At 48.7% G+C, this 13,937-nt stretch overlaps 1 protein-coding gene across 2 annotated transcripts in view; it reads right to left on the bottom strand.

Moving 5' to 3' along the window:
- Window positions 1-1,127: 1,127 nt before the first annotated feature.
- Window positions 1,128-13,937, bottom strand: part of LOC144772334 (uncharacterized) — a 151,971-nt gene continuing 139,161 nt past the window's right edge. For both annotated transcript variants that reach the window (XM_078656577.1, XM_078656576.1), the window contains one exon: window positions 1,128-2,889. In XM_078656577.1, the coding sequence (XP_078512703.1) occupies window positions 1,970-2,889 (920 nt within the window). In that variant the 3' untranslated portion in view covers window positions 1,128-1,969. The remainder of the gene's footprint in view (window positions 2,890-13,937) is intronic.

Below are 13,937 nucleotides of genomic sequence, written 5' to 3' on the forward strand. Positions count from 1 at the left end.
TTTGTGCCCCTAGACAAGTTGGGGCCAGGGCAGGGAGGTAGGATTTTCCAGACACCTCTGTAAGAGGAGGAATCTAGCAGCTTCTCCCAATTCAAGTGGGCACCAGGTAAAAATAGAGGACCATCAGATCCAACTCTTCAGTACACTTCTGGACCTGTGGAAGATGCAGAAGAAGGACTACTGTACTGCTCTGCTACAAGGACTACTTCCTACTGTGCTGCACAAGTGAGAAGAACTGACTGCACCTTGTACCCAGGACCACCAGTGACTCCAAGGTCTAGTTGGCTGAACTCCTGATCAGAGCCTCAGGGACAGAAAAGGCGCCAAGCATCTCAAACCCTGCACCTTGACTCTGTCCTTCCAGTCCTGGACCCTTGGAAGTGGGGCTAAAGGTGCTCTGCCAGCCCAGCTTTAGTCTCTATCAGAACCAACGCAGCGTGACGCAAATCCAACACAGTGGCTTACCAGAACCGATGAAGCGTGCCACAGTACCAATTCAAGCCCGCACTCCAGCCCTCACAGTTCATCAGAACCGTGCTGAGCGAAAGATTCTGCATATGGACTTCGCAACTCTTCAGGACTGCCGCTGCGTGGCGCAATACTTCACAACCAGGATTTAAGGTACATTTCTCAGCTGGACTACCTTGGTCCCTGTATCTGGCCTGCTCTATCGTGGTCGGCCTGAACTTGTGACTTTGTCCGGGTCTGGTTTGACCAGTTAACCACAGTTGGCGCTTTGTGCTTTTAAGCACTATTTTTAACTATACCTTTAAAATTGCATATCTCTGGTTCTACTAATTAGAGTTTTGTCATCACACAATTTATTACATTTTACTCTATTTTTCTTAATTGGTGGGGGATTTATCTTGTGTTGTATTTTCACTTTATTTCGGTTTGAAGTGCTGCATAAATACTTTACACATTGCCTCTAAAAAGCCTGACTGCTTTTGTACCAACCTAAGAGAGGGTTTAGCACAGGTACATTGGGGTTTGCTTAAGTTTCACTCTAACAAGGGATTTTATTTGCTACTTGAGTAGGGTTCCACCCCCCACAACCCGTAACCCAATTTCCTAATGTTCCATAAAGTACCCACTTGAGATTTGGCATCTATTAGCCTACAACAAACTTCATCAACATTTCCACTTTATTAATATTTGCACTTTATCACATCAAACCAAATGTGTCTTTGGAAGGGGATAGTAGGTTCATTTTAATAATAAAACTTATGCATACAATTGATCTGTTTTACAATTGAATTAATGTGTAAAAATTAAAAAATATTTAAACATGTACTGCATTTCCAATGTTATGTGAAGAAGTGTGGCTCATCGGTTAGAGGAGGCAGACCCGGACGCAGAGGTCAGACCCGGGACCAGGGTTCAATTCCCGACGCGGCAGGGTCTTGAGCTCAAAAATGTCCACGGACTTGATAATTCTCGCCTCGGCGCCCACTCGAATCATGGGTTCACACTCTGCAACTCTGGGTGATAGCTTGCTTATTCTCCCCAACGGCCCCACCGCGATGGGACGCCTGGCTTTCACTTTGGGGATGCCCAGTAGGGGTTATCTCGCAGGGAAAAGCCAGGACGGGTTCCCAAAGCAAGCGCCTTGAGACCTTACGGCGAAGGGCGCTATATAAGAACGTATGATTTATTTATGATTTATATTCCCGTGTGCGTGTAAAGGTTTTTATTAACTAAAGACTATTTAATTAAACGTATAACTGTGAGTCACTTTCCTGTGCAGTAATTTGTGATGGGGAGAAATTCTCTTTTGTGTAAACATCTTCTCATGTGTACTGCAGTTCTTGAATGAATGTGTGGATTCTTTGACGTATTTAAAGAGCTGACGTTTGAGAAAAAGCTTTTGCGTCGCAATCGGTGCAGTGATAAGGCCTCACTCTTGTTTGTCATTTGGTGCTATAGAAAAGATGACTTTGGAGTAAAGTTCTTCTCACGCACAATGCATTTAAAGGGGTTCTACGTCTGTATGAGTTTGTCGATGGTGTTGTAGATTTGACATGGAATCAAATGTCTGATCACACTCAGTGTTGTGACAGGGCCTCTCTCCTGTGTGCATTCTTTGGTGGACTTTAAGAGTTTGCTTGAGATTAAAGCTTTTCTCACATTCAATGCATTTATAGGGTCTCTCTCCTGTGTGTGTTCTTTGATGCCGTTTAAGATTTGACATGGTTACAAAGCTTTTCTCACACTTGGAGCAGTGATAGGCCGTCTCTCCTGTGTGTTTTCTTTGATGGTCTTTAAGGTCAAACATGCGTATAAAGCTTTTCTCACACTCTGTGCAGCGATAAGGCCTCTCTCCTGTATGTGTTCTTTGATGATAACGAAGATGTGACTTTTGAGTAAAGCTTTTCTCGCACTCTTTGCACTGATAGGGTTTCTCGCCTGTGTGTATTCGTTGATGTTCTAGAAGATTTTGCCTGAGAGCAAAGCTTTTCTCACAATCAGTGCAGTGATAGGGCCTTTCTCCTGTGTGTATTCTTTGATGATAACGAAGATGTAACTTTCGAGTAAAGCTTTTATCACAGTTAGTGCAGTGATGTGGACCTCCTACACTATGTGTTTCATGGTTTTGATTTTCACTTTTCTCAGAATCTTTAAAATGAGAGGGCTTCACTCGAGTACGTAATCCATGGTCCTTTAGAAGACTTGCGTTTTCAGAAAAGCTACGTTCAGACTTGGTGCAGAGGTAAGATCTCAGTTCTTGATGAATTCTTTGATGAGCCACAAGGAGTGCCTTCTTGTGAAATATTCCTGCACACTCAGTGCAAGCAAAGCATCCCTCAGTACTGTGCATTCCTTGAAGATTTTTTATTGAGCATGTGAGGGACTCTCTGTCGCTCATATGTCCAGTCTCTGATGCGTGCACTGAAGAATAAAAAGAAAAGTTAAAAATGTTTAAAGAAAAACATTTCATTTATTTAAACAACAACACAGCAGGGTAATGTTACAACAGCAACTGGAGCAAAGGAAGAGGACGATGCTATAGGACAGAGATCTGATGCTGCCCTTTACTCTACTAATCAATACCCCATCATTCCTTAGTACCCACCATCACAAAAAGCACCTACAATGCCTCACATTGGCTCAGGAAATTGAACCAACATGCCCATGTTAAACTTTATAAGTTCAGATTAGTGATTTTCCACCAATGGACTCAATAATCTAGGAGGTAGTCCAGACTCCAGGACGCTTGGTAGGAGAGCACAGGCTCTGCAGGGCCAAAAGGTGTCCTCACCAATAGTCAAGGGTGGTGACTAACCCCATCATGCTAGTCTCTGGCAAGACTGGCACTTCCTGGCAGTAGCTTTTTTAGTATTTATGATATTACCCTTTACCTATTCTTCTGGAAAGAAAATGTCCAACTAGACATTTCTTTGTAGAATCAATGTTGGTTTCACTTGTCTATAGGAAACCAGGAGACTGTGTGGCATGTGAATATCATTGTACACATTGTGATTCTAGTGAGGTTGCCCAGATCCTACTGTGGATGTGACACTTATGAGTAGACTTTCCTATTTTCAGTTTTATTGATAATGAATTACGGTGGGTATTTTACAGTTTTTTCCAATGTTTTCAAAAATGGTAAAAATCATTGGCAATCGATGTTAATTATTTTTTGATCCATACATAATTATTGGCATGGTGCTTTTCCACTGCCAATAAAGACATACAGTCACTTTTACTTCCTTCCCTCATTTATCCATATAATCAATTATTCCTACATACTTTCCTTCTTTGTAGCTTTCATCGAATTTGCTCTTTTAAGTAACTTTTAATTATTTCTCTCGGCTGGTCTACTTTCCACTACTCAAAACCTCTTCCCAGCAGTCCAGTTCCACTCCATGTCGAGGATATGCATTAATGGAGATATGTTTGCACCCCTTTAGATGTGATTGTAGCAGATACAATGTTAATGGTGGGCATTTCACACCAACCTTCTGCTGTGTACTTGAGACAAATGGAAAACATTTGCTGAATTAGGTCTTTCTACTTGAAGAAAAAAAAAATATATATATATTTTTTTTAACTGAAAAGACCTGAGCTAACTATAACTTGCGCCCCTGCAATGCACGTCTTATGACCTCACATATTACATCACTCATGACATGGTCAGTGACATCACTGATGACAACTCAAATTACATCACACATGACATCATCCACAGAACAACTTACACACCCACTCATACCCCTATACATCCTCCCATACATGCACTCAAACATTCATACAGCTACTCATATAGACAGTCACTCACCCATATCGCCACATACTCACCCATACATCTACTCACACACCCACTCACTCACCCATACAGCTTCTAACTCACACACCTACACAACCAGTTACATACAGATCTATACAAGTACTCACACATCCGCCCACTCACTCATATAGCCATTCACACAGACTCACTTTCCAATACAGTCACTCACACGGCAAATCATTTATAACTAAATAACCACTCAAACAGCCACTCTCTCACCAATATGGCCAATTACACACCCAGTCACTCACTCATCCAGCCACTGAGACACCTATTCACTCACACACCTACCCACTACCTTACCAATACAAGCACTCGCACAACCAATCAATTAACCAAACACCCACTCAAACAGCCACTCAGTCACCCAGACAGCCACTCACACAGCCAGTCAACCATACAGCCACTCAAGACCCATACAGCTACTCATACACACTCACTCACCAGTACAGACACTCACACCACAATGCAGCCAGTCACACACCCATACAGTTCCTTACACACACATTCACCCATACAGGTACTCACACACCCACTTATACAACCAGCCACTCACACACCTATACAGCCACTCCGACATCTACTCACACACTGATACATACATCCACTCACATAACATATGTTACAAATAATATCACTCAGTAGTGCAGAAAGTGTAGTAATTTAACGTTTGTAGTAACTTGGTATATATGTTTAACTCTCAAACATTTAGAAAACACTCACAATCACCAGATGATGTCATCAGTGATTTCATGAGTGATGTCACTGACCAGGTCATGAGTGATATAATATGTGAGCTCATAAGCAGTGCATTGCGGGGGCATAAGTTATAGTTAGCTCAGATTACTATAACTGCTGAATTTCACTGGTTTTGTACAGGTGAAATCTGAGCCTAACTATAACGTCCCTGTAACCTTTTTTTTTTTAAGTGCATTTCTAAGGTTTTTTTCAAATTCTACTTCATAACTATAACGTCCCTGAACCTTTCTTTTTTTACAAGTGAATTTTGAAAGTTTTTTTAACGTTAAGAAAGATGCCCAATCAATCAATCAATCAACCATTTGTAGAGCGTGCTACATACCCGTGAGGGTCTCAAGGCGCTGGGGAGGGGAGGGGGGGCCTCTACTGAACAAACAGCCAGGTCTTGGGAAGTCTCCTGAAGGTCAGCAGGTCTTGGGTCTGTCTTAGGCTCAGTGGGAGTGTATTCCAGGTCTTGGCGGCGAGGTGGGAGAAGGATGTCCCACCAGTGGTTGTTCTTCGGAATGTGCGGGACGGTGGCAAGTGCGAGTTCGGCGGAGCGGAGCCGGCGGTTAGGTATGTAGAAGGAAAGTCGTCTGTTGAGGTAGGCTGGGCCGGTCTCGTGGAGTGCCTTGTGTGTGTGGATGAGGAGCTTGAAGGATATCCTCTTGTTGACGGGCAGCCAATACAGGTTTCTCAGGTGGGGGGTGATGTGGCTGTGGCGTGGGACATCGAGGATCAGTCGCGCCGAGGCGTTTTGGATGCGTTGCAGTCGTTTGATGAGCTTGGTCGGGGCTCCTGCATAGAGGGCGTTTCCATAGTCGAGTCTGCTGCTGACGAGGTCCTGTGTGACTGTTCTTCTTGTATCTGTCGGGATCCACCTGTAGATCTTGCGGGGCATGCGGAGGGTGTTGAAGCAGGAGGAGCAGACGGCGTTGACTTGCTTGGTCATGGAGAGCGTTGAGTTGAGGATGATTCCCAGGTTGCGTGCGTGGTCGGTGGGTGTCGGGCTGCCCCCAGTGCTGTCGGCCACCAGGAGTCGTCCCAGGCTAATGGGTTGGAGCAGAGGATGAGGACCTCCGTTTTGTCAGAATTCAGCTTCGGTCGGCTGATCTTCATCCAGTCGGCAACGGCCTTCAATCCTTCATGGAGGTTGGCTTTGGCGGTAATGGGGTCCTTGGTGAGGGAGAGGATCAGTTGAGTGTCGTCGGCATAGGAGATTATGTTGAGGTCGTGCTGTCGGGCGACGTGTGCGAGCGAGGCCATGTAAATGTCGAACAGTGTCGGGCTGAGGGAGGATTCCTGGAGTACGCCGCAGATGATCTCGGAGGCGTTGGACCGGAAAGGGGGGAGGCGGACGCTGTGGGTTCTGCCGGAGAGGAAGGAGGCGGTCCAATACAGGGCTTTGTCTTGGATCCCTACGGCGTGGAGGTGTGCGCGTAATGTGCGGTGGCAGACGGTGTCAAAGGCGGCGGAGAGGTCCAGGAGGATGAGGGCTGCGGTCTCACCATTGTCCAGCATGGTCCTGATGTCGTCAGTGGCGGCGATGAGGGCGGTTTCGGTGCTGTGGTTGCTGCGGAACCCTGACTGGGAAGGGTCCAGGATTCTGTTTTCTTCGAGGTATCGGGTTAGCTGTCTATTGACGATCTTCACGATGACCTTGGCCGGGAACGGGAGCAGAGAGATGGGCCGGACGTTCTTGAGGTCTCTAGGGTCTGCCTTGGGTTTTTTGAGTAGGGCGTTGATCTCGGCGTGTTTCCAGCTCTCTGGAAAGGTCGCAGTCTTGAGGGAGAGATTGATGACGTTGCGCAGGTGGGGTGCAATGGAGCTGCTGGCTTTGTTGAAGATGTGGTGCAGGAATGGGTCTGACGGGGAGCCGGAGTGGACTGTGCTCATGGTATTGATGGTGTCATCGAAGCTCACGCTGGCCCAGGCTAGCAGGGGGTCGTGGTTGATGGTGTGCGGAGAGTCTGTTGTGTTGCTGTCTGTTGGGGCTGTCTGGGTGATGAAGCTGTCATGGTTGTCTGCTATCTTGTGGTGGAAAAAAGTGGCGAGGGAGTTGCACAGGGCTTGCGACGGCGGGATGTCGTTGGTGTTGGAGCTGGGGTTGGAGAGTTCTTACACAATGTTGAAGAGCTCCTTGCTGTTGTGTGAGTTGATGTCGAGGCGGTCTTTGAAGGAGGTCCTCTTGGCAGTCCTGATGAGGTGATGGTGGTTGCGGATGGCGTCCTTGTGGGCTGCGTGGCTGTCCGGAGTTTGTTCGCTGTGCCATTTCTTTTCTAGTTTCCAGCAGGCTCACTTGGAGGCTAGGAGTTCTGGGGTGAACCAGCTGGCCCTCATGCTGGTGTCTCTGTGGGGGATTTCTTCAGCGGGGCGATTGTGTTGGCGCAGTCGTCGATCCAGCGTGTGAGGCTCTGGGCAGCATCGTCGGTGTTGGAAGGTTCGTGGGTGGGCTGAGAGCGAGGTTTGCGTGTAGTTGGTCTTCGGTGATTTTTCTCCAGCAGTGGCGAGGGATCTATTGGGTGAGGTGGTGTGTGGTGGGTATCTGGAAGGAGAAGTGGATGCAGCAGTGGTCGGTTCAGAGGAGTTCGGTGGTGTGGCTGAAGGAGACGTGGGGACTAGCGGAGAAGATGGGGTCAAGCGTGTGGCCAGCGGAGTGGGTAGGTGATGTGACGAGTTGCCTCAGTCCGAGGTTGGCGAGGTTATCGACCAGGGTTGTCGAGTTGCTGTCATTGTTGTTCTCAAGGTGAAAGTACAGGTCTCCGAGGAGAATGTAGTCGGTGGAGGTCAGGGCGTGCGTGCTGAAGAAGTCAGCGATGGAGTCGCTGAACTGGGGTCGGGGTCCTGGGGGTCTGTAGATGAGGGTGCCTCTGAGGGTGGAGTTGGGGTTCTGTGTGGATCTGGAATTGCATGTGTTCGGCGGTGCTGAGAGTGTCCTCAGTGCTGGTCGAGACCCTGATACTGTTCTTGTGGACAATAGCGATTCCTCCTCCGACTCTGTTGGTGCGGTCTCTGCGGGTGACCTTGTAGCCGTCTGGGATGGCTATGACAAGGTCGGGTGCGGAGGAGTCGTTCATCCAACGTAATGCACAGTGGGAGGGGTGGGTTGACAGGCCCTGGTATTGTGCTGCCCCTAACTAAGCTTGCTGCTACTGCCCCCACCTCCTCCTTGCCATCCGCTGTCCAAGACCATGACCCTGCTCCCTCATTACAGCGGTGTGTGCCTAATGTTCTGTTTCTGCCCTTCCTGCCTGCCCTAATCAGTTAGCTTGCTGCCCCCATCCATCTCTTCCCTACCTTCTGTTGTTCGAGTCCATGCCCCAGCCCTCTCCATCCTGCCCTTCATGGTCCGATGTGCTGCCACTGAGCTACATTTAGCTTGATGTCCCTGCCCACTCCTCCTGCCTGCCGTTGCCCCATTCTATGCCCCATCATTGCCCACCTGCTTAGCCTCTGCCCTTAGCTTGCTACCCCTACTCTCCTTCCCCCTGTCCTCCGATGTCTGTGTGCATACCCGCTCCCTCCTTTTTGCTCCCCATATTTCATGGACCTGCCAGCCTCTTATCTACACTGTTCTGTTGAGCTGCCACTGCCCCTCCCACCTGCCTAGCATGGTCAGATGGCTGCTGCCTATCTCTGCCACCTCCGCCATGCCAGTCCCACTTCCATGCCCCTACTCCCTACCTCCTGTGCCTTCATAGTCCATTTTGCTGTCACTCCCTTCTGCCCTCCATGCTCTGTTGTGCTGCATCTGCTCCTCCTGCATGCCTTGCTTGGTCTGTGTGTGAAGCCCTTCCCCCTGCCCTCTTTTATCTGTGTCCAGCCCCTACCCCTCCTTTCTGTCCTCCTTGGTCCTTTGTACATGCCTCTTGCCCACCATGGCCGCGGTGCTGCCACTAACCCTCCTGCTTGCCGTGCATGGTCTTCTGTGCTGCCACAGCCCCTCGTACCTGCCCTGTGTGGTCAACTTGCTGCCTGTGAACCGCTTCCGCCTTCCCTCCATTTGCTGTGTGTATGTCAATATAGTCTCACTGTAGCCCCCCATAGAGTATTGTGCTTCAATTGCCCATTCCAGTGCTCATCCCGCCTGCCCTACATGGTCAGTTTGCTGCTCCTGCCCTGCCCTTTTGCCTCCTGCCATCCATTTTTTATGTGCAGATCCCTATACCATCCCTCCTACTTCGTCTGGTCCATTGTCGTGCCCCTGCCCGTTCCCTCCTGCTCTTCATGGTCCGTTATGCTGCAACTGTCCCTGCTGTCTGTCCGGTATGGTCAGCTTGCTGCCCTCGTCTCTATCACTTCTGCTCACTGTTGTCCATGTTCATGGCCCTGTCCCCTCCCTATTGCTTTCCATGGTCCATTGTGCTGCCCTGCCATTCTGCTTGCCCTTTGTGGTGTACTGTGCTGTGGCAACCCATGACGCCTGCCCTGTAAGGTAAGTGTGCTGCCCTAGCGCATCTCCCTCCTACCCTCTGTTACCTGAGTTCATATCCCTACTCCATTCCTCCTGCCCTCCGTGATCCAATGTACCTTACTTGCCAACATTTTATAGGTGATTTTTTTGGGGGAGGTGGGGGGGGGGAACCTGGGGAATTGATTTTCCCCAATGACGTACATTTAAAAAGAGGAGATTTTAGGCAGGAGACAGATATAATAAAGCCCTTTTTTGCTTAAAAACATAAGGAGTCTCCTGCCTGAATCAGCTTTGTTGGCATGTATGAAACTCTCCCTTCTTCCCTCAATGGTCTTTTATACTGCCACAGCCTCTCTTGCGTGTACTGCATTGTTGGTTTGTTGCCCCTACCCCGAATTCCCCTGCTGTGGTTGGTTTATTGCCCTGCCCCCTTTCCCCTGCCCTACATTGTCTGTTGTGCTGCCACTACCCCTCCCGCCTGCCCAGTGTGATCAACTTGTTGCCTCTGCACCCTCTCCCATGAGGGGGTCTTATTCACATAGAAATTATAGTTGATGCTATAAACAACTAAAATGAGGACATATTTTCTGAGTTCTCAAATAGAGATAAAGCACTTTTAAATAAAGTGCTACCTTTGGTTTTTTTATCCAGTTGATCACTTGATTATAAGTTACACTTAAGGGAGAGGATGTGGCATTATAGCCAGAGCTGTAAACTTTGCAACTGGGGAACCAGGTTTGAGTGTTGGTGTCAGCTCAACATCCTGTGATTCTGGGCAAATCACTTAATCTCCCCATGCCTAAAACCGAAATGAATGTGGCCTTGTGTAATGTAACTGATGGTCATGTAAAGCACTTCAATACCTTCTGGTCAAGTCTGCGCTATATAAAACTGCAAAAAAAAAAAAAAGAATTAAGTGCTTTGCACACTTCTGTCATTGGGCTATACTGTGCTATATTTGGGTGACATGTGGGCTCTTTATTCCGTGGTTGCCATCTTGGAAGACTTATTTGTTATGAAGCCCCCTAATTTCCTGCAGTAACCTCAATAGAAAATGCTATAAGTTTTCCACTTCGATTCCATCAAGATGGCATTAGATGTGCCACACTTTTGGAATAAATTCAGAATGTTAGCACTGTAGTTGCTCATTAGAACACCGTAGTAATTAAGCTGTTGATCAACTGAGCGTTAACAGGCGTTATTAGGCAGTCTGCTGCTGGTGTTGAAAGTGCATGTTTGAGTCTGCATGTCAGAATGTTTTAATGAAATAGAAGAGGAAGATATTTGAGAATTTACTTGAAATGTGTCCTAATTTTTCTTTCTACAGTACTAACCATAATTTCTATGACAAACTGAGGCCCCTCATTTTTTCCCTTTCTAAATTAAATGTTTTAAGTTTTACCAGTTTGATTCAATCACCATTACTTTTGTCATAAGTAACACTGTGAGCACTCTAGTTGTTCTTTGGAACACTCTGGGAGGCTACAGCAGAACACAAGGGAATCAACTCACAGGCTGCTCCTGTTGGAAGTACATGATTTTACTGAGAATGTGAGACGGCTGAGAAAGAAAGTGTGAATTTACAGAAAATATGCTCTCATTTTAACTTCTGGAGTACCTTCCATTAACCTTTATGGGAAAATCATGAGAAAACAGTTTTCTCTCAATCATGATTCATGAACTCTCAGTAAAAGGCTTTTTTCACAGGGTAAAATCACCGTAGAACACATCACAATTCAAAAAATGTGTATAGTACCATCAACAAATGATTTATATTGTAACTAAAATCTGTTTTCCCCTTTTAAACGGTCTCCTTTTTGTGACCCTCAAAACCTGACATTCACTACAATGCATTGCAAAGTGGTGCTATCATGTATATTGGTCCCAAGTTGGTTGCCAACATTTCCTGGTTGAAGTATTGGCAGCAAATCAGATCCCACCATGAGATCTGTGCTTAGGCTCCACCCAGATGGACAAATTTGTCTTTCTTTTAATATCTCCAAAACTAATGAACTGATTTACCCCAAATAACAAAAAGGGTGATCTCCAGAACAAAATCTACCTTTCTGCCCAATTTGATGTAATTTCGTGCAGCGACCGGTCTGCAGGGAAACACACTATTTTTTACCACTCCAGTTTCTCGCCTCACGCTTGCCGGATCACCCTGAAACTTTCCATGTACAAGACCCCACTTGACAATTTTTTCAAAACATTATGTGAAGATTTGTCACACGGCACAAAGTCCCAAAAAGTTTTTCCTATGGAGACATTGTTCTAACTAGAACTACCCACTGGCAACCGCCGAGAAGAATAGCATTTTTTGTTTTGCTTATAAATTTGGCTGTTTGACAGATCTTCATGAAACTCCCACCCAAATACCCCCAGCCCCCAAAAGATGTCATCTAACTCTGCTCCTTCCTGAAAAGTTGTTGGGTGATCCATGAAGCTCGCCGGCCAAAATAAAAGAGGAACCCCAAATGCTTTTGACCCATAGGAAAATTAGAGACAGCTACAGTTAATACAGCTGAACGGAATTACACCTAACTTGGGAGAAAGCAATATCCTGGTCCAAAAAACTTGCTTTTTGTGATCTGGCGTAATTCCGTTCAGTGGTTTTCGAGAAATTAAGGCTCAAATACTTGGCATATTGCACGCAGCAAAGGATCAGTGGAGCCCACGGACCTAGAAATAAGATCGGACTGGTTTTCACCACATCAACAAAGTTATGATGGCAGCCACCCAAATACTCCCCAGCCCCCAAAAAAGGTCATCTAACTCTGCTCCTTCCTGAAAGGTTTTTGGGTGATCCATGAAGTTCGCCGGCCAAAATAAAAGAGGAACCCCAAATGCCTTTGACCCATAGGAAAATTAGAGACAGCTACAGTTAATACAGCTGAACGGAATTACACCTAACTTGGGAGAAAGCAATATCCTGGTCCAAAAAACTTGCTTTTTGTGATCTGGCGTAATTCCGTTCAGTGGTTTTCGAGAAATTAAGGCTCAAATACTTGGCATATTGCACGCAGCAAAGGATCAGCGGAGCCCACGGACCTAGAAATAAGATCGGACTGGTTTTCACCACATCAACAAAGTTATGATGGCAGCCATTTTACGACTCGGAGACTCAAGTCGGCTGTGCTAAAAAAATGGAACCCACACTGGGGCCAAAAACATCTTTCTAAAAATGTTACTGCGAATTTGTGATGGAGCAGCAGTAGAATAAAAAAACAAAAAACTCCTGTGGTGGGGCGTGGCCAAGATGGCGGCTTGAGAAGACGTGAACCGAGAGGCTCCCCGGCCCAAAAGCCCCACTTGCACACTATTTCTAGCTGCCACCCCTGGTGAATCTGGCCGAATCACGCTCAAATTCTTCTGCAGCCTTGGCGTGCTGCCGATTGGACCTTCCTGGGCCATCGATCGCCTGCTGACCCGCATTTCCAGCCGCCGGTGAGGACGGCGCTATGGCGACGAAGGTTTGAGCCCTTCCGCCGCGCGGCCACACTGCAGTGCCTGCACGCAACAGGCCGACAGACCGGAGAGACGTGGAAGCACGCACCGAACCACGGAGGGGCGGCTGCGTGCGGTGGTGGGGTGAGACGGTGCGCCTCCGACCCCCCCGACGCAGTGTGTCCCGCCCGGGGGCCCCCGGTGAATCCAGACCCCGGCGTGGGCCTACCGGACCCGACGGACCCACAGCGCCCACGCTCCCCATAACAGCCTGCTCCACTGAGGGACCACCGGACACTAGCGGCTCACGGCCCCCGCTGTTCCCGCCACCAGCGCAACGGCGAAGAAGGTTAGAGCCCTTCCGCCGCGCGCCTACGCCTCGGCCGTGCCCATCTGCGGCCCACCAACGACTCCAGGCCCCGGCGCGGGCCTCCAGGTACGCGACCGCGCCATCTGCTGGCGGGCCTACTGGACCCTGAGCTACACGGAGCACCGGCCCGGTCCTACGCGCTCCCGCTGATCCTCCCCTTGCCTCATCTGCGGCCTCCTGAGGGGGCGTGCTGGGATCGACGGCTCCGCTCCATCGGAGCCTCGCACACTCCGGCGGGGGGATCCCTTGGACAATCTAGACCCCGGTGTGGGCCCACCAGGTGGCGGCATAACCCCAACTTCGCCGCCCCCACGGGGCCATATAACGGGCGGGGTGTCGCTCACCCGCCCCCCTCAACTCACCGACGCCCCCCCAGCACCTACGTTCTCCAGCACTGAAGCCTGCTCCCCCGACCCCTCCGAGACGCTGCGGACCCCACCGGAGTCCTCCGCCCACCACTGGGGACGTCCCAGGACCTCACCCCCTGGCCTGCAGGCGGGGAGACACACCAACGGCAAGGGGAGCTGCCCAACAACGCATCCTCGCTTGGATATCAACCCCTGGACGAGGGGCATAAGGTGAGTGGCACCCAGCGACCTGGACTACCGACTACTCTCCCCCCCCCAGGGGGTCCCTGTACTATCTGCTGGGTGACCCTCGGCTGCTGGGGTCGGGGGCGC

Source organism: Lissotriton helveticus, chromosome 8 (assembly GCF_964261635.1).
Source record: "Lissotriton helveticus chromosome 8, aLisHel1.1, whole genome shotgun sequence".
Classification (NCBI taxonomy): Eukaryota; Metazoa; Chordata; class Amphibia; order Caudata; family Salamandridae; genus Lissotriton; species Lissotriton helveticus.